This window comes from Sphaerodactylus townsendi, linkage group LG08 (genome assembly GCF_021028975.2).
Source record: "Sphaerodactylus townsendi isolate TG3544 linkage group LG08, MPM_Stown_v2.3, whole genome shotgun sequence".
Classification (NCBI taxonomy): Eukaryota; Metazoa; Chordata; class Lepidosauria; order Squamata; family Sphaerodactylidae; genus Sphaerodactylus; species Sphaerodactylus townsendi.
Window position 1 is genome coordinate 83,183,202 of NC_059432.1, and position 26,066 is coordinate 83,209,267.

Here is a 26,066-nt window from a genome sequence, read left to right on the forward strand (position 1 = left end):
TTTAGACACAAAGAGAAATACTTACATTTTTTTTAAAAAAATCTAGCAGCGGAACTGTTTTCTTCCTCTCTGTGTTATCAACTATTGATTTGCTGCTATTGAGTTGGAGGACAAGGAGTCACACTAACTTAGTTTCATTTGCAGCGTTCATTCTATTATCACTGGTTTTATTCCTTTTAAGGAAAGTGTTCAATTTTCTGTCTGCTTTTATGGCCATTGTTGCTGCATCAACTGTGTTTTGGCTGATTTGTCTGTTTGTATTAGCTATTTGATTGGTTTTCATTAGTTTGCTTATAAGCCACCTTGGGAGTCTGTATACTCAGTTACCAGGCACCAATACCCCCAGTAACAAATAAATGATCAAACAAGTGATTCTCAGGAATGGATTTATGCAAAACTGCCTTTCTTTCCCAGCTTGAAGTGTGTATGCCTTGCCCTCATTTTCATACTGTTTAAAGCAAGCTTATTCAGTCTATCTCAATACCACCATCATTTTGCAAAGCAAAGGTGTTGTGAGGGGGGGGAACCAGGGGCTCAAACCCTGGGCACAACTTGAGGAGATTGCATGGGGGACATGTTTGGTTGCCCCTCCCCCAGGAGTGAGAAGCTGGAGCATTTGCATAGCTGGCCTCCTCCTCCTCCTCTCCTCTCTAACAGCCTCTGCCTCCCATCTCCTTGGGTTGCCGCTGCTGTGGCCAGCACCTGCCCGCCTCTGCTAGCTACCTGCCCTCCTACTGGGTCTCTTCTGGGGATTGGACAGGTGCAGCAGTTTTAAGCAGTGGCCTGGGAGAAGCCAGAGACTCCCCCACCTAGGAGTGAGGAGCTACAGGCGCATTTGTGCTGCCTGCACCTCTTCCTGTGTCCTCCCGCTGTTTCCTCAAGATTCCTGCGGAGCAGAGACATGCCTTCCTTGCTTTGCTGGGGAGGCGAGTCGGTCTGCCCCCCCCCCCCCCCCGCCGCTTCCTTCTCCATGGAGGAAAAAACCACCCAGGGATTACCCCCTCTTCCAGACCAGGGGGGCCAAGTCAGAGGGGAGAGTGACCGGGGTCCCTGCCCTCCAGCAGCATGAAGGGCGCTTGCGGGTGTGCCCCTTTCTTTCTGCCTTTCCTTCCTTCCAACACAACTAGCGTGGCTCAGCATCCCCCTCCCCACTCCCCCACTGTGCTGGCATGTTTTGCAGCTACTCCCATCCTTCAAGAAGCAGGATCCTGCTCCATCAAACTTCCCCATATTTTGCAACTCCTCGTGCTGCGTCTTCGAAGCAGAATCTAGCCAAGCAAATAATGTGCGAGTGTCCTAACTCGAGTGTTTCCAACAGACTGCGCCTTGGAAAGCAGGGAGAGAGGAGATCTCCTTGGGACCTTCCCTCCTCGGAGACTCTCAACCGGCAGTTCGGAAAACTTTCCCCACCCACAGTCCCCAAAAGCGAGGGATATTGGGCAGGGGGATGGGAGGCGCGCGGGGCAGGGGGAGCCCCCAGGGTGGCAGGCAGGCAAGCCGGCGGCCGCGCGGGCAGCCAACCCGAGCCGCCCCCGCCTGCCCTCGCCGACAGCCTCCTCCGCTGCGGAGCCTGAGCAGCAGCAGCAGCACCGTAAAGGGGGGGGGGCCGGAGGAGGATCAGGAAGAGTGGCAGGCTTCCCATCCAATGAGGAGGGCCGCGGAGGCCGGGCGGGGGCGGTGGAGTTGGAGGCTGCAGCTCCGCAGCCATTCAGCAGAGGGGGAAGCGAGCCCGGCGGGTGCTGCCGCTGCTGCTTCTGCCGCCGCTCGCTCCGGCCGCGTCTCCTGCTCCGCGGCGCTCGCCTCGCATCCCGGCCGGTCGGGCCAGCAGAAGTGGCGCGCCGCTGCCGGGGTCTGGATGGGCTGGCCATGGAGCGGCACCGCCTGCTGAGCAGAGCGGGCGCTGCAGGGAGGCCGGTGCCGCCTTCTCGCCTCCTCCTCCTCCCGGATCGAGTGCCCGGCGGGCGCGGGGGAGCCATGGCGAGGCAAGTCGGAGGGATCACCAGCGAGCCTTTCGCATCGTCTTAGCGGCCTCCCCCGGAGCACCAAGACAGGCAGGCGGATCCAGGCTCCACTCCCGGGGCGGTCGGTGGCGCACGCCGGAGGAGTAGTTGCTGCTGCTGCTGCTGCTGCTGCCGCCGCCGGACACCCGCTTCCCCCTAAAGGCGCAATGCACTTTCCGAGCCACCGGCGGCTCAACACCCGCATAAAGTTTGCCTGCTTCCCGGGCTCCGGCTGCGCTCCTCGCTTGGCTGCAGAGCGGAAACTCGCCCGGCTTGCGGAGGGGCCGAGGAGCCTCTGGCTTCCTGGGATGATGCGTTAACTTGGTGCAAAGGAGTCCCCTCCTCCTCCTCGTCCTCCCGCCCCCTCCATCCCTGGCTTCGTAGAAGGAATCCCGGGAAGCCTTTGTCTTGGACTGGCTCGCTGCTTCGTTCTGGAAGGACACGTGTCTCCTGGGGAGCGGGAAGATGCTGGCAACCATGGAAGCCAGGAAGAAACGCGCGTCCTTTTGAGCGTGGGCGGAGCTGCGGCAGGAGGCGCCCATGCCGGACCCAGCATCCCAGAGAGCAGCTAAGGGCATCCTGGAGGGACCAGAAGATGCCCCCTTTGCCCAGCAGGGGGAAGCCCTGGGGACTCTGAGCTAACCCTTCCCGCCTGCCCTTGGCACGCCAAAGCATTCGCCTGTGATGAGCAACAGTTGGCAGGGCTGGTCTCCTGCCCCATCCCCTCACTGTCAGCATGAAGGTTTTCCGCAGGAAGGCGCTGGTGCTCTGCTTGGGCTACGTGCTGCTGCTCCTTCTCACCATGCTCAACCTGTTGGACTACAAGTGGCACAAGGGGCCGCAGCAGTGCAGCGAACCTTCCCTGGCCCGGCGCACTCCGTACCCGCAGCAGCTGCCTTATTACACCTCCCAGTCCCGATCGGACACTCGTGCTCTCTACGGGCCCCCCGGGCCCCCTGCCCGCAGGCGGCAGTTGGTATACGTTTTCACCACCTGGCGTTCGGGATCGTCCTTCTTTGGGGAGCTCTTTAACCAGAATCCGGAAGTCTTCTTTCTTTATGAGCCAGTGTGGCATGTCTGGCAGAAACTTTACCCAGGCGATGCTGTCTCCCTGCAGGGGGCGGCCAGGGACATGCTGAGCTCCCTCTACCGCTGCGATCTCTCTGTCTTCCAGCTCTATAGCACGGGAGGGGCTGGGAAGAACCTCACCACTTTGGGCATCTTTGGGGCAGCCACCAACAAGGTGATTTGTTCGTTGCCCCTGTGCTCGGCCTACCACAAGGAAGTGGTTGGCATGGTGGATGACAAGGTGTGCAAGAAGTGCCCCCCGCAACAGCTTAGCCTCTTACAGGAAGAGTGCCTCAAGTACCACACCCTGGTCATCAAAGGGGTGCGGGTCTTTGACCTGACTGTGTTGGCACCGCTCATGCAGGACCCTTCCTTGGCTCTTAAAGTCATCCACTTGGTCCGAGACCCCAGAGCCGTGGCTAGCTCAAGGATCAAATCCCGCCACGGGCTCATCCGTGAGAGCTTGCAAGTCGTGAGGAGCAGAGACCCCCGCATCCACCGCATGCCCTTCCTGGATGCTGGACACAAACTGAACAGCAAGAAGGAAGGTGGAGGCGGCTCAGACTACCATGCCTTAGGGGCCATGGAGGTGATCTGCAGCAGCATGGCGAAGACCCTGCAGACTGCCTTGCACCCACCTGACTGGCTCAAGGGTAACTACATGGCTGTCCGCTATGAGGACCTAGTGGTGGACCCCATCAAGACTTTACGGCAGGTGTATGGCTTTGTCAACCTGCTAGTTAGCCCCGAGATGGCGAAGTTTGCCCTTAACATGACCAGCGGGCCTGGGTACTCCTCCAAGCCCTTTGTCGTCTCTGCCAGGAATGCTAGCCAGGCAGTGAATGCTTGGAGGACAGCACTGAGCTTTCAGCAGATTAAGCAAGTGGAGGAGTACTGCCGCCAGTCCATGACCATTCTAGGGTATGAGAGAGCCAGCAGCCCCGAAGTGGTGAAGGACCTCAGCAAAACTTTGCTCAGGAAGCCAAGGTTGTGAAAGGGCTGAAAGCATGACTGACAACTTTGCAGACTGCTGCATTTGAAATAGGGGAGAGAGTGCAGGATGGGGATCTAAAGGACACGCTGCCCAGGAAGGTAATTTTGATCCTCACAAGAGACTATGGAGGGTCACACATTTTCATGTTTTGCCTTTGCTGGGGTGCCAGTCATGTATACACACACATCAGCAAGTATTTGTAAGGCTTCTTTCCTCTCCAGAAGTACCAAACACATAGCTCGGTTTGACTCAGAATCTTAACATACAGTGTTGTGGTGGTGGTGATCATAAAGGACTTGCATAATTGTCAAGGAGTCATTTTTTTTTGGATCTTGTGTGTGTGGAATTGAGGGATAAAACAAAATGCGGAGGACTGGACTTTTGTATCAATGTTTAAATGTGATCTTAATAAAGAAATCGATAAAAACGGTTCTTTATAGAATGACTTAATTGGTTGGGACTTACACATGTTACTGATACAAATCTTTAAAATGTTAGAAGTGCAGACTGTTGTCATTGCTTATGTGTATTGCCCTTTTAGGATGTAGGTAGGAAAAAGGGAGAGTGTGGGGTTTTATTTTGTAATGTTAATCTCTCTAAAAGCTAGAAACTACCTGTTAACAAATATCATTCACAGTTTGCCTGTACGGGTGACTGTTTAGTTGCCAGCAGTGAACTGAAACTGAACTGCACTGAAAGAGCTGAGTATCCTCAACAATTCATAATAAATACTGTGACGCTAGAAGAAGGTGTCATTGGAATGGCTTTTAACAGCCACAGCAACTGCTTTGATCAATAGTAGTATTTACATTTGGTTTGAAGATTTCAGTGTGCATGTAGTACACAGTTATCTGAGCTATGGAATGTTTGAATGAAGTTATATATAGGTACAAGATATTTCAGGCATGACATTGTAAAAAGAAAGCAGTGGCACAGACTGCTTTCTGCATAGAAAGCACAAACTGTCAGATGGCTCTTCTCAGTAAAGCCATACTGATTCCGGTTTGTTTGACATAGGGGCAGGAATTGTTCTTAGTATGCAGTAATAGGGGCATCTTCCAGCCTCACTCAGTAGAGGCTTTGAAGAGCCATTTATCATTTGGACTTTGGACAGAAACATCTCTTCACAGTTGAGAAAAGTAGCATTTGTGTGGGGAGTTTTGGTTTGCAGGTGGAAATGTTGTGCCTTCCAGTGCAGTCATAAGTAAGCCCATTGACTTCAGCTAACTCTATTCTGATCACACTGCTTGTGGGCAAACTACAGTTTTTTTTAAAAAAATATTTCATTCTCTGACTTTGAAAATTCTTCAAAGCTCTGCTTTGAGGTCTGTGGCTTAAATGGGTCTTGCTGCCTCTTATTTTGAATTCACAAACCTTTGGTATTGTTTACCTGCATACTATACTTTAGGACAGTAAAGATCTCAAGGCTTATAAGAAAGAGGGCTGGGAAACAGATTCCCAGCATTAGCATAGTGATGAGTGAGCCGTGTGAGCAAATGATGTGATATTGATATTTCTTATCTCAACAGTGGATTTTAAGCTAGTAAAGCACAGTTGATGGGGCAGATTATGGTGCTAACTGAAGTTAATGACAGTCATAGCTGGAAAACTTTGTTAGGAAAAAGAGCCTGTGGATTCTAAGGTAGCACTTTCAAGCGCACTTACTTGTGAGTCTCATTAAACCCAGGGGGACTTAATTCAGAATAAGTGAGCATAGGAAATGGGTGCATCTAAGATCCTGTCTAGCAGGAAACAACATGCACACTGAGTAACACTTTTTATTTTTTTTAAATGATGTTCCTACACTAAAACATGCCTGTTGGTTCCCCAGCACAGGACGGAGAAATAACATTGCAATATATTGTACAACAGAAAAGAACTAAGAGAAAGTTCTGATGTCTTGACATCTCTGGGAATGCAGAATAACAACATCAAGAGTTAATTGTCAACAATGTGTATCTTAATTGCTTAATTGAGAGGTCTTATTGGCAGTGATGCATGTCTGTTACTGCATTGGTATTCTACGCTGATATAAAATCTATTGCAGTCATTCCATCTTGAGCTGTTCTGCTCAGTTCATTTCAATACTATGTCTAGAGGCAATGTTTGATTTCGTGTGTTCCCCACCTTCCTCTTCAATTGCTGTTTATGTGCCTCTGGTCCATCATTGTTATTTTACAGCTAATGCACTCAGAATCTATAAATTTTGTGATTAGAGAGGAGCGGGAGCTGCCTCTACGGGAGGAGTATTGCCATTCTCTTCTCATCCCTGGCTCCCAAGAGATGCTTCTTGGACAACAATGGCTTAACTATCTTGCTGAGTTAGGTGCTTGTGTGCCTGGAGTGTTGGTTTTTGGCCTCCTTCCTTCCAGCAGTTGTGACTCATAGGCCTAATCACATTCACATTCTCCCTGCAGCATAGGAACTGAAACTTATATGAGGAGTAGGTTTGCAACCAAAAACTTATTTTAAAAAATCACTCACAATAGGTTAGGGAAAGGTTATTCTAATCTGTGTGTTGTCAAAGGCTTTCACGGCCGGATTCAACCAGTTCTGGTGGGTTTTCCGGGCTGTGTGGCTGTGGTCTAGTGGATCTTGTTACACAGTGTGTAACAAACTTCCTCTGTGATACACCTCTGAAGATGCCAGCCACAGATGCAGGCGAAACATTAGGAACAAGATCCACTAGCCCATGGCCACATCCTGGAAAACCCACCAGAACCAGTTATTCTAATCTGTTCTTTTAAAACATACTTTTGATGCCCCAGTAGATTATTTTTTTAAAACTCAAATTACCACCTGTTGCAAGAGCTTGGCTCATTCACGGGATAGGCTCTTTAACAGGTCATGTACCATATGGAAGTGTGTGTGTGTGAGGGGGGTGTCTTTACTTATTTTTTGAAAGATATTCTTCATAGTTCAACAAAAACCCTTTTGAGCAGAGAGTGCAACAAAGTAATATAAATGTTGTTAATGCAACAGACAATATATCCATAATATTTAGCTGCAGAAACAAGATGGAATTTAAAGTGTAATAGTTAAAATGTGTTCTTAAATAAAAGATTCCAATTGCTGACCCAAGGGAACCAGACTCCCCCATGTGACAAATGTCTAGTAGCAGATAGTTTATTTATTTATTTATAATTTGATTTCTAGGCTGTCCTTCCCCTTAGCAGGCTCTGGGGAATAGATTCAACCAACTGAAATTGCAGTCCATACATTATAAAAGGTGTTGTAAAATCAAGCCCTAACTGACTAAGGGGAATGAAGGGGTGGAAAGTAAGGGAGGGAAAAAGAAGAAGGAAAAGGTAAAGGAAAAAGAGAAGGAAGAGGGAATGGATAAGGGATAGGAAAAGGAGGGGTAAGGGAGGCCAGCTATGTTGGAATGCCGTTGCTGCCCCCAACCATAGGCCTGATGGAACAACTCTGTCTTACAGGCCCTGCGGGTAGGTCCCACAGGGCCCAGGTCTCATTCGACAGAGTTACTCCAAAAACGCCCTGCTGCTGATTGAGGACAGCTGGATATTTTTGGGGCCAGGGATCATCAAAGGTTGTTATCCGTAGAGTGAAATGTTCTCTTTGGGGTATATTTGGAGAGGAGGTATTGCTTGTGCAAGGCTCAAGAGTTTAAAGGTTAACACCAAAACCCTGAACTTGATTTGGTACCAATGCAGCTAATGGAGCTCTGGATTGATAAGCTCCCACCACAGTGTCCTAGTACAGAGCCGTGCAGCTGCATTTTGAACCAGTTGGAGTTTCCAGATCAGTCTAAGGACAGTCCAGTGTAGAGTGAGTTACAGTAGTCTAACCTAGAGGTGGCTGCTGTGACTAGTCAGGTGTGACAAATAGGGGACCAGTAGCCTTGCCTGGCATAGATAGTAAAAAGCCAGTTTGACCATATTTGTGAATTGAGCCTCCGTAGATAAGGAGGCATCAGGTATAATACTGAAACTCTTGACGGTCAGTGAAGCTGTTAATTATATCTTGTCAAGAGCTGGAAGGTGGCTGGCTACCCCCCCCCCCCCAATAAGCTTGGGCCATTAGCAAAACAGGTCTATGAATAATTCATGATGACCATGCTTCTGATAACTGGAATTTATATCAACACAAATGGGGAATCTGCAAGAACTTCTGAGGGCATCTTATTTACTTCTTCCGCATTATTTTCTCTTTCCTTTTCTTGAAAGCTTTTCAATTACTTCTCCCCCTTTCCTGCTTCCTTCTTCACGCTAATTCACCAGCCAGCCTAGTTTTGTCTACTGCATCTTCAGTGTTACCACCTTCCCTTTTCCAGGCAGCCTCACCATGGGCAAAGTCTGGCCCATTTGCACAGTGTCAGCCAAGCTGGGCCCAGTTGTGTGGTGAGAAACCTGCAAGTATTTCCCCTTGTATCCCTCTCCTTACTCTATTTCCCCTTTCCTCCTGACATATGCTGTCTTTTTCCCCTGCTTGCTTCTTCCTACCCACCAGCCAACTAACCTTTCATCTGCTTTCCATCTTCAGCTATATTTGTTATTTACTTCATTTATACCTTGACTTTCTCCACAAAGGGAACCCAAAGCAGCTTACATCACTGTTCTGTCATCCATTTTATAGTCATAACAATCCTGCGAGGTGGGTTAGGCTGAGAGTGTGTGACTGACCCAAAGGCGCTGAGTGAGCTTCCACAGCAGAGTGGGGATTTAAAGCAGTGTCTGACAGGTCTGAGTTTGATGGAATTCTCCATCTGAGAGATGGAATTCTCCAGTAACTATTCTAGAACATCTGCCATAAAATTTTCCTGAGTGGTAAACACAGAACAATTGAGCTGGTGAAAAACAAGAAAAACATACAAACATTGATTGACAAACATCCATGCTTTTTGTATATGGTTTCCAAGCCTAGAAGCAAATCTGACTAATTGTAATAAAATTTATTTCCAAGTAAGTATGCAGAAGGTGCTGATGTGTAGCCCAATTTCCAGGAATGTTTACTCTGGATCAAGCCCCATGGAATCTCAGTAAACATTTCTAGGATGCTGCCTTCAAGTCACATTACTAATCACTCCTAGCTGTAGGGAGGGCTGAAATCTGAACGAGGATAGGCAACACAGGTCTAGAAAAGCAGCAGTTTCCCATCTTTTTAACTAATTCTTTGTGGGTTTCATAAATACTGAAAAGCTCCTTGTCCTGTAGATAAATTCATTTTAAACATTTCCGTTAAGGGTATGGAATGGTGCTTGCTATGCTGCATGAGGTTCTGGAAACCATGTTGTAAGAATTGTTCATGGAATGTTGGCATGCCAATAATGATACATTTTTGTTATCTGGCAGGGGGTGGGGTTGAAATTATTAAGCTCTTGCTGGCAATGAGCTAGAAGCAATTCAGTTCCATCTGGGCTAAATTTGTCTCCTTTTCTTGCAGGTATTTAAAGCCTGGCTGGAGTTAGAGATGTGAGCCAAAGGACTCTTGGCTCACAGCTTGGGGCTCACAGATTGGAGAAACTTGCTGATCAGGACCAGCTTATATTCCATTTCCATGTTTGTTTTTGTTGTTTACATGTAATATTTGGCAAATTGTATTTTTGTATTTTTATGTGAGTGGCTTTGTGTGCCTTGGGGAAGAATACAGCATACAAATGCTGCAAGTACATAAATAAGTAAATAGTAAGATTTGTATTTATCTTATAAACACAGAAGCATCTGAGCAACAAAAGAAATGGCCTGTATATTTCACTCCTTCTAATTCTAGCCTATCCAGCAGAAGAAAAAAAAGAAAAAAAACATTAAACAATCAATAGGCTAACATAAGCAGTCAGTTATATTAAGAGACAACAAAGAAGAAAAGGCCAAATACGGAAGAAAAAGTAGAAGAAAAGGGAAAGTGGGGTAAAAGAGAGAACCCAGACAAAACATGGGGTCACTGCTCAAAACGATATAGAAAATCTAATGTGAGGATGACAGGAATATTCTGCTCACTACATTATTTATACCTCAACACAAAGATCCATCAAACTGCTAACCCAGAGGTCCACCAAGTGGGAAACAAAGAACACCTTTTGTGCTGTTACCCAGATAGCTTAATCAGGATACCGACTTGTTTGGGAGCATGGATATCATTCTATTAACAACCTTTGGAAAAGTTTTACCCACTGACAATATTTTTGAGGCCTGGACTTAATTGCCTACCTAGCAGCCTACTTTTCTCCTTTTTTTTTTACCCAAGAGAAGAAGTGCCATTATTTATTTATTGCTCTTATTTTTTGTAGCAAATGAAAGTGGCAAGAAGAACATTTTTGACATTTTCTTTATTTCTTGCACAGAATTGTGCTGAGAGGTTCTGAGCCCCACCAGCATGGTTTCCCCCCTGGCTGTACAGCTGATAAGCAACTGACTTAAGTGAACTCCTTTCATTGCTAAATTCCTCAAGATTCTTGACAAGTTTTGCTGCCCATCTCTCATTTTTTTCCAAATTATTTGAACATTATTTTTACAAATTTATTTACCTTGAAATCCTAACTGTGGTGTGAGTTCCTGCCAGAATGTGGCGTACTGAAGCTTGAGGTGATTCTACCCTAGCTCCAAATGTGACCATTGCTACTACTGGTTACTCTTTCTGTTAAGACCTTCCCAGTTTACTATAACCAGGTTTATTTAAATAACTTTAAACTTCCTAATACAGCTAGAGACAGTCCCGAAAAATCTCTGCTTGGCCCTGAAGCAACCAGCTAATCATATACTGTATACAATCTAATGCACAAAGATGTTTATATCGAATCCAGAAATTCAGTGTCATGTTTCACATTTGTTTCTTGTCTATTAGGAGCAACTCTGACTGCTTTCTTTGAACACTGCTTCAGTTCATATTTCAATAAAATGGCATAGTTACTGCTTTGCACTTCTGAAGAATTATTCATTTTGCCATTATCAAGGTTCATAAGATCCAGCACCTTTGTCCTTTTGAAAGGTTCCAGGAAGAAGAAATGTACTTTAATATTGTAGTAAGTGGATTCAGATCCAGTGAACACTCCAGTGCAAAAATAATTTGTTAATTTTTAACCAAATGGACATACCTATAACATATGGGTTAAATTTTGCTTGTGCCTGCTTACATCACCAACATTTATTTGAGTGATGACCCCAATTGAAGAAAGTGACTAGATACACAATTGCAGAGAATCATTGCTTTTGTATTAATTGTAATCTAGGTGTGACTTTTTTTAAAAAAAAAAACTTATCATTCAAAGGTACAGCAATCCTGCTACCAAAAAAGGGAAAACACTATGAAAGAATGAAAAAAAGAGAGGTAACTATAGGTGCTTTAAAATAATACAAGGGGTCCAAAATGTGGAGAGGATGGAGGCTTCCTCATTCCATTATATGTTCAAAAGACATATCATATTGCAGTGTTCTCTAACTGTGAGGGAGAATATAGCCTTCACTAGTGGCCAATGTGATTTTGGAGAACCTCACTTCCTTACAGTGGGAATAACAGTACTGGAGGACCCCATTGTTCATGATGTGTGTGTGTAGGTTTAATACCACATGCCATTGTCCTGACCTGAGATGTCCTCCCTCAAACAGATATCTGTATGTTTCCCCTTGTGAGTTAAAGAGATTGCGGGTTACAGAGGCAACAAAGGTTTGGAATATAGGAAAAAGGGACTACTCTCTTCCTTCTGTAAATGGGACCCCCATCCACATTAAACTACGGGAGAGTCATTCATGTTGTGTCTGCCAACTAGGGTTTCAAACAAGTTTGAAGAAAAATGACCTGTTCCTTTAATAGAGGCTTAATATGTGGAAATAGGCAGCTGAAGCTTTTCCTGTCATGAAGGTAAATAAAATCACCTGCTAAATAACAGCCCTTGAAACTTCCATTAAAGAGACAGGACATTTTTTTCCAGACAGCTCTACAATAGCTACTGGATGTAGAGCTACCTAGTATGTAGTAATGCTGAAGTGCAGCTCCATAAAGGGGGGGGGGGGAAGGTTACAGCACAGAGCAAGGTTTTACCATCACAGTGTAGGATTGCCAGCATCCAAGTGAGGCCTGGAAATCTGGAATTACAATTCATCTCCAGACAACAGAGATCAGTTACCCGGGAGAAAATGGTTTTTCTGGAAGGGGAACTTTATGGGATTAGCCTACTGAGGTCTTCCCCTCCCCAAACTCTGCCCTCCCCAGGTGGCACCCCCAAAATTGTCAGGAATTTTCCAATCCAGAGATGGAAATCCTATAGAATAGCTCGGGGGAGTAGGTTAGGCAGAGTTAAAGTGAGAGTGTAAAACTGTAAAGTACATGTCATAAGTTTTCAGCCCAGCTGTAGTTCCTACATTCAGCTCCACATTGGTTGTCTTTCCAGCTTGCTGACAGACAAGACCCTTACAGAGATCTTCCTTTGGGACCTATTCTATTGTGGGATCTTTATATATGAAAATGATGTGTGTGGTCCCCCCCTCCCCCCAGTCTCAAGTTTTCACCACTGTCATGGGATGGATTTTTGCATGTCTAATTTTAGCCAAGAACATTTTTTTAATGCTCAAGGTTAAAACAAAGTTTTTTTTGTTAATTTGTAAATGCTTCTTTTAGTAATGAATTACTTGATTTTTATGGAGAAAAGACTAAACTGTGGTAATAAATATTTGTCCTAGCAACTTTCTCATCCTCTACCTTACAAAAATAGAGAATTAGTCATGTTTTCTGTTATTTACACACTAGATGTGCTCACTCTCTTGCTTCACATTTCTTAAAATTGCTTTTCATTTTGTTTTCAGCATGGTTTTAGAAAGACTCCCAACTGCTTGTGAAAATCAAACCTCAACACACACAGTGAAGTAGTCTACTGAATGCCTTTCAGAGTATTTTGTAAGCTTTGGGGCAGGCTGCTGCAATCTCTGACACCATGCTGGAAACTCTCCCTCTCTTGCCAACTTCATCCCATCTCTGTGTGCTTGTGGTGAATGAATTCTAGCTCTGTAGCAGGCGGACGGGGTAATAAACAGTGACATTACAGCTGTGACGAATGTTTAAGGAACAGTTCAGGACCCGCATTATGATGCAGTTTAGGACTGCACCATTACAAACTGCTAGAGGGGAATGTCACTTGGGCTTGCTCCTTCCTGTGGGATGGTGTGTGGGGGGTGGGGGAGAAGGAGAATAAACTTCTTGTAAGCGAACACCCAGCACATAAGTGAGAAGGGTTTTAGACCAGACTTTGCCATGTTCCTATAGGTTCTGGAACAAAGTTTTTTTTGGGCACCCCCTGGAGCCACATCAAGAATATATTTTATGAGGAGGCAGATCCCAAGGTTTGACCATTCCTGTATGGAAACTTTTATAGCTCTTTTCAAGGTAATCTGAGATACAGAAAGAATTGAATCCAGTGCTTATTTCAGAAAGCTGACAATTCTAAATTTGTTCCAGTATTTTTTTTATCCTGCCGTTTCTCCACAAAGAGCAGCTAAAATTGGCTCTTTTGTGCCTATTTTATCTTCACAACAACTCTGCAAAGTAAGTTTGCCTGGGAGAGCATAATTGGCTCAAAATCTCCCAGTGGTCTTCCACGTTAGTGTGGGGAATTCAAATCCAGATCTCTCATATCCTAGTTCCCTACACTCTTAACTACTTCAACAAGTTGGCTATCAGTGAGGAAAGACTGAGTAGGGCACATACATGCAAGAAGCAACCCTTTGCTTTCTATAGCACTCGGCTCATTGCTGGCATGTCTTCCCACTTCTCAGGATACCCCAACCAGCTGTCATGCTGGTGTTCTTACCCTTTAGAACCATCAGCACCAGCCTGGATTTGCTTGCAGCTTTGGTGGCTCCTCACAGCAGTGTCCAGAACAAGGCAGGGTATGTGTTAGTTAGCAAATTGTCCCAGCTGTGACCTGCCTCTCTTGATTCCAGTAGGGCATGTGGGGGATATGTTGATGTGTCTGTGTGAGAAGTGCTTGGTATGTGCTTTTGTGTGAATTGGAAAACGTGGTCTGTAGATGAGAGTGTGGTGTTGGTTGAGCTACTTGTTCTGGGCTGGGAAACTCCTGGGGATTTGAGGGGAAGAGAACTCAGTGGGGATGTGATGCTTATCTTACTTCCAGATGAGTGAATGATGCTGCAGCCTGGAAGAAAGCGGGGGGGGGGGGGGAAGCCAGGCGGGCTGTTTCTTCCTTGTCCCCGCTCGTAGTCTTCCTCTGACCACTGCTCACTAGGAAGTAAAATAAGCTTAATTTTAAAGCAACACAGGCTTTTTTGGATGGTGGCAGTTGGGGGGAGGAATGTGGATAATTTTTCTCCCCGCCCCCCAAAGGAGGAGGAGTTGGCAGGAGCAACAGCAATGCTCTAGCTCCTCATTCCTGGAGGAGGAGAGAGGAGGTCTGGTGAACAAATACACCCCCCCCATGTGACACAGGAAAATTGTGCCTGGGGCTTGAGTCCCTTCTGCACCCCCCTCGCAACACCTATGTGTTAGGGCAGATGATAAAGTCCAAATGAATGACTCACTGTATTGTAGAAGACTTTCACAGCTGGAATCAACTGGCTGTTGTGGGTTTCCAAGGCTGTGTGGCCCCGGTCTGGTAGCTATGCTCCTATGGCTGCCATAGATGTAGGTGAAACATTCGAAGCAAAAGCTATCAGACCATAGGCCATGTACTCTATCAGCATAACCTACCTTTCACAGTTGTAAAGATAAAGTGTGTGTGTGCACACATGCATAGAGGGGGGAGACTACACACAGTAGAAATGGAATGGGGGGAAATGTCTAATGCACATAGAGGGGAACTATTTATCATTCAATTTAGAATAATGGCAAGTCCTTTGACTGGGTCTGAGCAGTGTGAGGTAAGGCAGAGGGAATCTGTCATCTGGATGTCCTGTGGTGCCCCCGAACAACCTGGTCCTCCCTTTCAGTTGAACACAAATCGAGCCATAGAAAAAGCTGTTTTCTGGAAAAAACAACTCCTCCTAGGCAGCTTTATATGAACAACTCCAAGATCATACATAAAACAGATCAGGTTAAGAGCTTCTTTGAAAAAATGCTGCTGAAAACAGATAAGTTGGAAGAGCTTGCAAAGAGCTGAGGGGAGGGGAGATTCTTTTCCCCAGCCAATTGTGTGCAATTGTGTGAGCTTCATGGGTAGATGACTAGGCTGCTCTGAAACTAGGTGGTACAGCACAGGAACATCTATTTTAACTGTTCTCTCCCTTGTTATATGGGAGTCTTGAAGAGGGTACACTGAGATTGGGTGTGTAGTATCACTGACTCGGAGTAAGGCTTGCCAATCTCTGGATGTGGCCCAAAGATTTCCTGAAATTACAACTGATCTCCAGATTACAGACAGCAGTTCCCTAGGCAAAATGAGTGCTGTAGAGGGTGGACTCCATGGCATCATATCCTGCTGAGGTCTCTCCAGCTCTAAGCCCTATTTTCCACAGTCTCCACCCCCCAAATTTCCAGGAATTTCTGAAAGCCAGACCTGGCAACCCTACCCGAAAGGACAATATTTGTGGATATGTTATTTTGGGTAACTAGTGTTCCAAAGTGCTCTGGGATCCCATTCAACTTGGGAGTGCAGTGATGTGGGGAGGGGCTTCAGCCTTCCTTCCTGAGCTATGCTCCCAAGCCAGATCAGACCTGACCCACTAGGGAATGCTAGTGCCTGCAGTAGGGGCCAGGGGATCTCTGACCACACTCATGCCATACCTATCTAGTTTAACCGTCAGTATACCTGGGGCAAGGAACTTTGATCCCCAGTGGGTGCTTCTTGCCACCACTCTGGTGGGAAAAAAATGGTGCCAATATGAAGGGGACATCTGTAGGCCCTGACATGTTGATGTCACTAACCATGCATCACTGGAAGTGACATCAGTGTGTCACTGGAAGCTGCCAGGGATGCTCTAGAATTTCGGTTTAATCATAGAGTTTTGCCCAAATGCCTACAATTTGAGAGTACTAGAAGTGATGTCAGCACACTGCCAGTGATGTCAGTGTGTCACCAGAGAGGGCCTCCCAACTGGCAAGTCTCCCATCCGCCACTGGTTGTCAGAGGACCTGGCAACCCTACAACAACCTGATGAAGTAAGTGAGGCTGAGAATGTGACTGACTCAAAACTGCCAAGTGATCTTCCATGGCAGAGTGGGGATTTGAACCTGGATCATCCATATCCTACTCCAGCACTCTAACAACTACACCAGTGATGGCAAACCTTTTTGAGACCAAGTGCCCAAACTGCAACCCAAATTGCAAAGTGCCAACATGGCAATTTAACCGGAATACTGAGGTTTTCGTTTAGGAAAAACGGTTGGCTCGGAGGCACGCGTTACTCCGGAGTAAGCTTGGTGGTAGTTGGTGGCTTTGCTTTGAAGCAACCGTGCAACACTTCAAATGGGTGAATCATGACCCTAGGAGGGTTTACTCAGAAGCAAGCCCCCCCACATGACAAACTCTGTGCAAGCATGCCCACAGAGAGGGCTCTGAGTGCCACCTCTGGCACCCCTGCCATAGGCTCACCACCACTGAACTACACTATACTGGCTAAAAGACTAAATTTGACCTGCTGAGCCAGTTGGATGGTTGAGACCAGTGATGAAAGGAGGGGAAACTGTGCCCAGGACATGAACTGCCTGCGTGCCCCCTCCCGCCCCACCTGAAATGCCCTGCCCCCCGCCCCGTGACTGCAATAGCAGCGCCTGGGGTGCATTGCATCTCAGCCTGTGGTTGAGACAGAGCTGAGTGGTGTCCTGGAGATCCCATCAAGACAGTCCAAAACAGGCAGAGTGGGGATATTTTGCAATTCAAGATCCCAAAGCTGGGGTCCCAAAACTGCCTAGATAGTACTATAAAATGTTCTGGGCCTAGGGATGGTGACATTTGGGGCTGATGTGATGTAAGTTCTGGATGATGCTCCAAGAATTGCCCCAGTCTTTATGGTAAAGGCAATAGAGACAAGGGTAAATTCTTAGAATATCACAATAGAAGTCCTTTTATTTCCTGTTCCTCATCTTCTTGAGGGTGGGAGAATGGAACTAGGGACAGGGAATGCCACTCCAGACCCAGAAGATTGGGAAGTCTATATCAAAGGAATGCCTAGCAGGGTGCAAGGCCTAGTACACTATGCAGCTGTAGTATGCCCTCTGAGGCTAATATGGGAAAAGAACCTCCAGAGTTCACACTTCTGTTTTTTTTCAACTGCCTTCAGCATTCCATGCCTCTGGAACTGAAGCCCCATACTCTGGTGTCCTTATTGTCTCTTTTCTTTAATTTACAAATGTGTGGAGTCCCTGAAAATTGAGTAATTGTGTCTGTTGCTTTTATGTCACTGCCTTTCTGACAGGAATGAAATCATCAGATTTGCTATTCAAACGAGTGAGAACATTGTTTTTTGGTCAGATCTACCCAAGCAGCTGAATGTGTTGTTAATAAGCTGATAGAACGTTAAGGTGGTGGGATGGGTTGAATCACTTCAGAGAGTGAATACATTTTTCCAAAGCATCCTACATTAATTCCCTTTAAGTGGAAAGCCAGCTCATGAAGAGCTTTCTCATCTCCACATGTGGAAGAACTGTGAGCCCTCTATCACAACTTGAAAAGATCAGAATTCTGCTACCTTGTGAGAAGCCCAGGCTACTGAAGAGCAAAGAAATATATAATTAAGATGTTTCAAAAAAGTGAGTTTTTTTAAAAAAATCTTGAAGTAAAATGTAATCAGAAAATATATTTTCTTTCAGGTGTGTGGAAGGGCATCTTGTGGTCATTATTTTCTGCAAGATTCCGGTAGTGCTTGTGTTCAATGGGTAGGAAGCAGTCATTAATTTCATTAAGACTTTTTGCTTTCTATTCTTGAATCATCATATCCTCATTCATGCTATAGCCTACAGCAACATTTGCGTCATTGATGAATGTTATGCACATCAGCCGATGAATAATCTTGTGTGATGAAGAGAGGAAAATGTGGGGGATAAAAGGTCTGTGACTTGGATGAGACAATAGCCTAGTTTCTGTCATAGAGCCTGTCCGTTGTGCCGTGATATTAATATGCACAAATAGAACTCTTCAGCATGCATATTAATATTAATGTCTTCCTTACCTACATGTCTCATGATATGCTACAAAAATCAGACATAAAATAGCAGAAAAAGTATGGCATATAGTACACTTCTTTAGCAGTTTTCCTTTTGCTTCAAAGGTTTCTTGAAAATCAGCCCAGAAGAAGAAGTTAAAACCCAAACCATGATGGTATGTTATTTCATGTGCAAAAACACAGTATTTGTGGATCAGCAAAGACAGTGTATAATATTAGGAAAATGGGGAATAGGACCTGATTGTGAATGGGTATGGAGTCTGGGATCAGACTGGCTGCTGTGGCAGCAATGTAGTGACAGCCAGGAGAAATTCCCCTTCTTTCCAAGGAGTCTCTATGAGGGCAACAGTCTGGAGAAACTCTTTGGTATATTCATCTCTATGACCAAGCCTGAATAGGTTGCAGCTGGAGAATTAGCTATGTACCCCAATCGTGTTCCACAGAGCATGGTGGACAATGGAGGGACTTGAAAAATTATCTCCTGTGGAATCCTGTTCCATGATGAAGAACCTATTTACATCTGTTGGCTGGGCATGGAAACCTGGGGACTGTGATCTGACCAGAGTCATGTTTCTTAAGGCACTTTACCTTTAGGATGGTGATGCTCATGATAATGATTTTCCCATAGAAGTGGGTAAGTATAACTTTCTCACATAGAGATGCTAAATGAAGGCAAGAGCTAGAAAGTTCCCAGAATCATTCTCTAAAATGAGTCTTTGCTCCTCCCAGTGCTGCTGCTGAGACTGCTTAATTTTCTCTTCCTTTATTTTTACCCCATTAGCTTGTTTAGAGCAAGAGTCTGCCCTGTTGTATACTGAATCCTTTGCTGTCTACCTCTTTACCAAGCGCACTGCCTACTGATAATAGAAGTTAGCCTGTTCCTGGAATTGGTGACTATTTCTGCAGCCTCCTTAGCTTAAGGTCCAATTTTAGGCTTGCCAGCTAGAGGCTAACATCTGGTACAAGACTGGGTGGGGATGAACTTAAAAGACAAACCCAGAAGTGATATCATAGTGTCAATGTGCCACTCTAGGCTTCACAAGAAATTCTTCCATCTTAAACTATCGTGCTGATGGCATGAGGTAAATTTTGGGTGGCCTCAGAAATTATGTCATGGTATTGCTTCAACGCCAGTGTCCCTGCCATTTTTCTCCCTACCGCTCTACTGAGTGGCAGTAGGGATTGCTAATTCATGTTATCGAGTCTACATGAAGGATAAGTGTCTCTCACGTGGATTTTGTCAGATGTGTGGTATGTCCTGGGAACATGCAAGTTTTCACCACTGGCAAATAGCAGCTCACAAGAGCTATTTCAGACTGGGCAAATGGTGCAGGAGAGATGACTGAGTCCCTTCCCTTCATGAATCACTGTCCTCATCTCAGCAAATTCGCAGTATGGATCACACATAGGTCTGTTGGACTATGCAATGTATGACTCAGTCCTCTTTTTTCTTGTAAAATGCTTTCTTGGCCTACATTCAGGACTAGGCAAGAACAGCAGTGTCCTAGTGTAAAATTTAAGATATTCAGTGTGTACTAATTACATTCACCCGTAAAACAGACGGCATTACTTTATAGTGAGGTAAAAGTCAGCCTTTTTTACCCTTGTAAAAAGTAATGGGTAATTTTATAGCGTGTTTACTTCTTGATCTTGATTTTAGTCAACTGACCCATCTGGAAGTCAAAAGAGTGAATTTTCTTGGTCTACAGAGGTCGAAAAACTAATCCATGTGCCATTTCCAGTTGCTGAAAAGGCATAAGAGATATAGTATGTTTTTACACCTGGATGAAGCTGTGTTGGGGGTTGTATTAAAGTTCCTCTACTGTGAAAAACCAGAGTTTGCCCTAACAGCTATTTCCTGGGATATGTATGGGGCTATTCACTAATGGGTACATTCCCAAATTCTTGTTTTGTAAAGCTGTGCCTGAATCTGCAGCTGAATGTTCAGTAGCTCACTGCTTTAAACTTCTTGTTTACTTAGCTGCTTCTTTACCATGATTTCAGCCTAGTGACATAAAAGGTGTCAGAAAGTCAATAGATTCAATTCAGTAGCTGAAGTAGCGGTTCTGGAAGTAGCTGTGCCAAGCTCTGGGGCTGATTTATCAAGTTCACTTACCATTGTTGGTTTCTGAACAAATGTGACAACTTTCAGCATATGTGTGTTTATTCAATAGTGTATCCTGCTGCAACAGACTTTCCGGAGCTACATGAGGGGCAGAAAAAGCTCAGGGAATTACTTCCTATAAAATAAAGGGTATGTCTAGACTGCATATTTAAACTACTTTCAAGCCTATTGAATGGCAGTGGTTCTCAACAAGGGACCCTGGGAAGTGTAGCTCTTTATCAGAGAATTCTCAACCCCTTCAACAATTCCTGGGATCTTTTTGAAGGAAAGCCAGGACAATTACAGTTTAAATACTCAACAAAGATAGTCCTCAGATTTCCTACACAGAAACACAAGGGAGGAAATTGTACTAATTCTTTGCTGTGTGAGAAAAAAATACATGAGTTTATTTCACTGGCAGCAGAGTTGGTGGGAAGCTAATGTGTCCCATTATGTTCCTGGTGAAATAAGGTCATGTATGCTTGCCCTTGGTTCTGTCACTCTGCACAGTCCAAGCAATATCTGATTTTAAACATACTGTCCATTCTTTGCTTGCCTTAGCACTGAGCAGCCACAATTCCAACGCTATCTTCCTTTTAGCTTTATCTTAATATGCAGATTGATTTAGCGTTGTGGTAGGATGATTGAAAAGTGGATATCTATTACAGCCATGAATCATTATTCAGATCTGATTGTGTATTATAGTCTTAAATGCGATTCAGCTGAAACTGCCTGAGATTCTGCTATATGAAGTGATAATGGCAAGGGCATTAGCTGTAATGGGTCATGAGCTGACTCATTAGACAATACATCTGATTTTTTACTGAGTGCATCAGTTTCAATAGCAAGTTTAGTTCTTTTGATGTGAAGCAGAAGTGTTGAATGGGTTATTTGTCAAAATCAAGATTCAGGTTACTTAAGGCATCTGATGAGCTGCTATTCCTCCCTTCCTTAAAGCAAAGGAGTGATTTTATTTCCATTCATAAAATGTCTTTTGTTCCTGGAGCTCTTATCGAACCTATCATAAAGACAGAGGTTTGGTTTAGCCAGTTTGGAGACCTAAGATCTTCATTTTAAGGCTATCAACAATTTTAATAGATTACTTCAAGAATACATAAAGTGCGCGTTGATAGCATGGCTGTCTCCCTGGTGAGGTATTCTGATGGAGATGGTTTCTCTGAGATTGTTTCTACACTGTCCAAATATCCTGGGTTGAGCAAGGGAAATATCCCAGTTTGGCCAAGAAGTTTGCTCCGTTCCTGGTCCTAAAGAAGGTTTGTCTCGCTATATTTCCTTCATCCTGGGATTTTCAAAAATTGCCAATTTGGCAATTCTTTACAAAAATCCCGTGTTGAACCTGCTACTGTGCAAACACCAGGGGAGCAAAAACAGTTTATTTTTCCTGCCCACCAACCTGATCTCCCCATCTGATGTCATGTCAGTTTTCAACTCTGCTGAGTCGCTGACCATTGCAATCTCTCCTGAAACTTTGCCCAAGTGTATTTTCTGCTCATGGTATCGATCAGGTGCCATTTCGCCTGGGTTAATTACGAGTGGAGTCCCAAAATGTCCCCGTTGTCTTCTCTGTTCATGTACTGGTTGCTCTGAGCTCATAGCTAGGGGAATGTGCTCTTTGGGCTGAATGTTAGTGGGCATATCATGGGAGGGAGTCTCGTTTTCTACAAAAATATGAGAATGTGAATGTGAATGTGATGTAATGCTGTGCCCCATTGTTTTTTGCTGCTGCTTGCTGTGTTGAGGTCTGCACTAGGTCCTATCCAGAACTGGAAAAGGGGGAGGGGGTCTTTGCTTTCCAATGTTCTCTGTGGGTCAACCAATCAGAAGTGCAGCCTTTTTGTGGGCCAGCAATTTAAAAGGCAGGGTGGAGACGTTCATTCAAGCTGCCGCTCAAAAACAACAGCCAATTAGAATGCTGGACACCGGGGATGTTTGCGCATGCACGGATAAGCTTGCAGTGTAAATACAAAAGACTCAGGCTTGTGCGAAACAAACTGGAGTATTTCTTCCTGGTGTTCACTTGATTCCTTCACCGAAATGGGCGCCATGCGAAGGGAGAAACTAGGATAAAATAGACCTGGATTGTAAGATACTGATTGTAACCCGATATAATTGTGCTGTGTGGAAACGGCCTAAGTGATTTTATAATTGTAGGGAGCTAGGATGTTCTCAATTTGTTTCAGGTCCTCCACATTTAGTTGGCCCCACACACTAGATTTGATGTTTGGCATAGAGACAGATATAAGTCTAATATCTACTGCTAGAGTGCAGTGATTGGACTACTTTGCTTTGAAGTTAATCCTTCTAAATAATAGGGATGGGGAATTCTTCTTTCTCACATTGTGTCAATTCACCTTCTGACTAGAGAATTGTCCCTCTCTGACAAAAACTCAAAGTTCGTTTCCTCAGTTCTATCCACTCTGTCCAGAAAATGAACTAGCTCTGCTCTTAGAACCTGGCCTAGGAATTCTTCTCTCCCTAGAAGTAAATTCCCTTCCTGGCTAGAGTAATCTCTTTTCCCCCAATACTCTCTTCCAAAACCATAGGTCTTTCACAGACATTAAACACATGTGCTATCTCTGGAACTCAGAGTCAAACTCCTTCAAATCTTGTCTGAAGCCCTAATTCCTCCTAAAACCCCACCTACTCCCAGCCTGTCACTCACACACTTCGGCTCTGTGAGGGATTTGCACTTCAGAGTCAGGCCCCCCCCCCCCCCCGTTCCATAGGTTTGTTACAACCACAAAAAATGATTAGTATGCGGCCTCCATCCCATGGAGGCGTGAGAAAACCAAAACAAAGTGAAATGCATTCTGATTTTGCTTTAATTATTAAAAAACAACCAATTAGGCACTGCCTTGAGCACTGATGAAATGGAAAGCCAGCTAAATTAAGTATTCTGGGAAATTCAGATTAGCCTGTACACTCCCACACACGCCAGCTGGGTGACCTTGGGCTAGTCACAGCTTTTCGGAGCTCTCTCAGCCTCACCTACCTCACAGGGTGTTTGTTATGAAGGGGGAAGGGCAAGGAGATTGTAAGCCCCTTTGAGTCTCCTACAGGAGAGAAAGGGGGGATATAAATCCAAACTCTTCTTCCTCTTCTTCTATTCTAAGTAAATAAAATAAACTATGTGGGCATCCCTACCGGGTTCGAAAACATTTGCAATGCCATCTGAACAGTTTTCAGATAGAGGCTGTAGTGTAGGAACAGAATGGTTGGGTCTCACACAAAAGGCACTAAGTTACACTTTGAGTAGCAAACCATGTGCAGCCATTAACTGGGCCGGTGTGCTTCAACATTTACTGTGGATGTTTTGTAGTTAATATTGTTGGACTAGTGAGGGCAGATTCTATTTGCCATACTAGATCTACCCACTACTATATCCATGAGAAATGTGTGATCTGGCAATTCTTCTCATTAGTATACAAAGGGCATCCTTTGTAAAACAGAATCTCCATGTAACTTGTCTGTTCATTTCCTGAAATCTTCTGCAACTACAATACTCATTACACACATTTGAAAGATGGTTATTTTGTAAAAAATGAATGGGTGGATATAACAGATTGCAGCAGTAATTTGAGTTTCACTTACTTTTGAGGCTTTCCCCAACAGCAAATAACATGAATTAAGTTATGCTACTTTCCGAGGCAATATGCAGTAAATCAAATATGGAATATACTTCAGACTGGACAGTTAAATCAAATCAAAATGAATTTCCTGGAATGGAGTTCATGTTATTAGTTCTTGTGTATTGTTTGCACAGAGCATTTTATGAAAGCACCTAACATTGGATCAATATACTGCAATTATGATTGTTATATATGAGCATCATGTTTTATTGTTTTTCTAAAAGAAGTATTGAACCTTAGAACAGTCCCAGTAATTGAAGCTGGAAGACAAACCTGTACAGTTCATTTTTCTTTACGTAAAGCAATTCACCTTGAAATCTTTGGATCCTTTGGCCTCTCTTCTAGCAAAGTCACCTGAATTTAATCTGCGACAATTTTATTGTTGTAAACAAAAACCAGAGCTGAACTGAAAAGCGACGGAAAATTACATTTACAAATACAAATGTTACAATGCAGATATCAGAAGGCAATCCTGCATTTCCCAAATGAAATTTATCAACAACCAACCATTTCCCAGTCTTTCTTGGAGCTTCCAGATGCCACAAGATAACTTATTTCTTTCCCTGCACGCAGCAATGTGCCCTGATTAGGTGGGACTGGTAGAAGGGCAGCCAGGACAGGGGTCACTGGCACAGAAGTCCCCACATGCAGCTATAACTCTGTCCATGGAAGGATGTTGGTCTGGAAAGAGGCCACAACTTTCCCTAAATTTCACTACCAGAGTTCGAGGCATGTACAAATCATAGCTGTGGTGAATGCATGCAAATATAAATGTATTCCAAATACAAACTTGAGACATATATATATTTAATTTAAAACTGTCAGAAAACAATGTAATGATATTCACAATCAGAAAAAAGCAGAGCAACGCTTTATGTTTCCATGTCAAAACCATGAATTTTTAAACAAGCAGACTGTTTCATAATAACTGTAATAATGGATTTATTTTCCCTAAGCCTGTATGAACATCCAGGATAGAGCAAAAAAAATATTTTTAATGAAGGGCTAATTTTACAAGTCTTGGACTCATCTACACATATATTGCTAATACATATCAGAACTAGTGGTTTGTAATTTTGAGAAAATTATCTTCCAAGGTGAGAGAGTCTTTGGCTGTTTCTGCATGGCACAATTACACCAGGTTACAATTGGTATCTTAAAATCCGGGTCTGTTTTATCCCATTTTCTCCCTTCACTTAGTTGCCTGTTTTTGTGAAAGAATCAAGTAAAGACTGGGAGGAAATACTCCAGTTTGTTTTGTACGTGTCTGGGTCTTTTGTATTTACACTGCAAGTGTATCCGTGCATGCACAAATATCCCCAGTGTTCTGCGTTCTGATTGGCTGTTGTTTTGGGGCGGTAACTTGAATGAACATCTGCCCCCACCTTTTGAATTGCTGGCCCACAAAAAGGCTGTGCTTCTGACTGGTCAACCCATAGTGAGCATGGGGAAATGAAGCCCCCCCCTTTCCAGTTCTGGATAGGGCAAGCGGCAGCAAAAGACAATGGGACACATCATCACATGACATCACATTCCCACTCACATTCTCATATTTTTGTGGAAAATGAGAGCCCCCCCCCCCCATGATATGCCCACTAACATTCAGACTAAAGTGCACATTCCCCTAGCTCTGAGCTCTGAGCAGCCAGTACATATACAGATAAGAAAACAAGGACATTTTGGGGGAGAGAATGGTCTTCCTCCTGGAATGCTGCCCTGTCAGACCTGGCAGAAAAGTGCCCTGAATGGAGAAGCCTGTTTGAATTCAGAAACTCCATATTGAGACTGGACAAGACTGCCTAAAGCGCCCCCCCCCCCCCCGCCTCATGCCAGGTTCATACGCAGGATACAGCATTTGACTATGAACAACAGCACACCTGGGCAAAACCAGTTCTCTTTTGTCTATCTTTCTTAAGTCTTCCTCTGACTCATCCTCCTCATGACCATCTATGTTGCAACATCTATTAAGGGTCATTACCTGTTTTGTTCAATGCCTAGCAAAACCCATCAAGATAATGGATCGGCCATCAGGTCAATGGTCTGACATTCAAGACCATTACCTCACCTGGAACAGCATGAAAAATCATTTGTTCAAGGATTTCCTTTCCCCCAAGACATGTTTTTCCCTATAAAAGCATGCCTCAAACCCCAGTCAGGTGTTCAATGTTATCACACGCTACCATGGTG

The 26,066-nt window shown here is 44.6% G+C and overlaps 1 protein-coding gene across 1 annotated transcript; it reads left to right on the plus strand.

Annotated features, from left to right (window-relative positions):
- Positions 1-1,711: 1,711 nt before the first annotated feature.
- CHST2 (carbohydrate sulfotransferase 2) lies at positions 1,712-10,933 on the plus strand. Its single transcript, XM_048506014.1, has 2 exons — positions 1,712-4,160; positions 9,466-10,933. The coding sequence occupies exon 1, from the start codon at positions 2,737-2,739 to the stop codon at positions 4,060-4,062; it is 1,326 nt and encodes a 441-aa protein (XP_048361971.1). The 5' UTR covers positions 1,712-2,736; the 3' UTR covers positions 4,063-4,160; positions 9,466-10,933.
- Positions 10,934-26,066: the final 15,133 nt, after the last annotated feature.

Coding starts and splice junctions, on each gene's coding strand:
- CHST2 (XM_048506014.1), top strand. CDS start 2,737: ATGAAGGTTTTCCGCAGGAAGGCGCTGGTGCTCTGCTTGGGCTACGTG.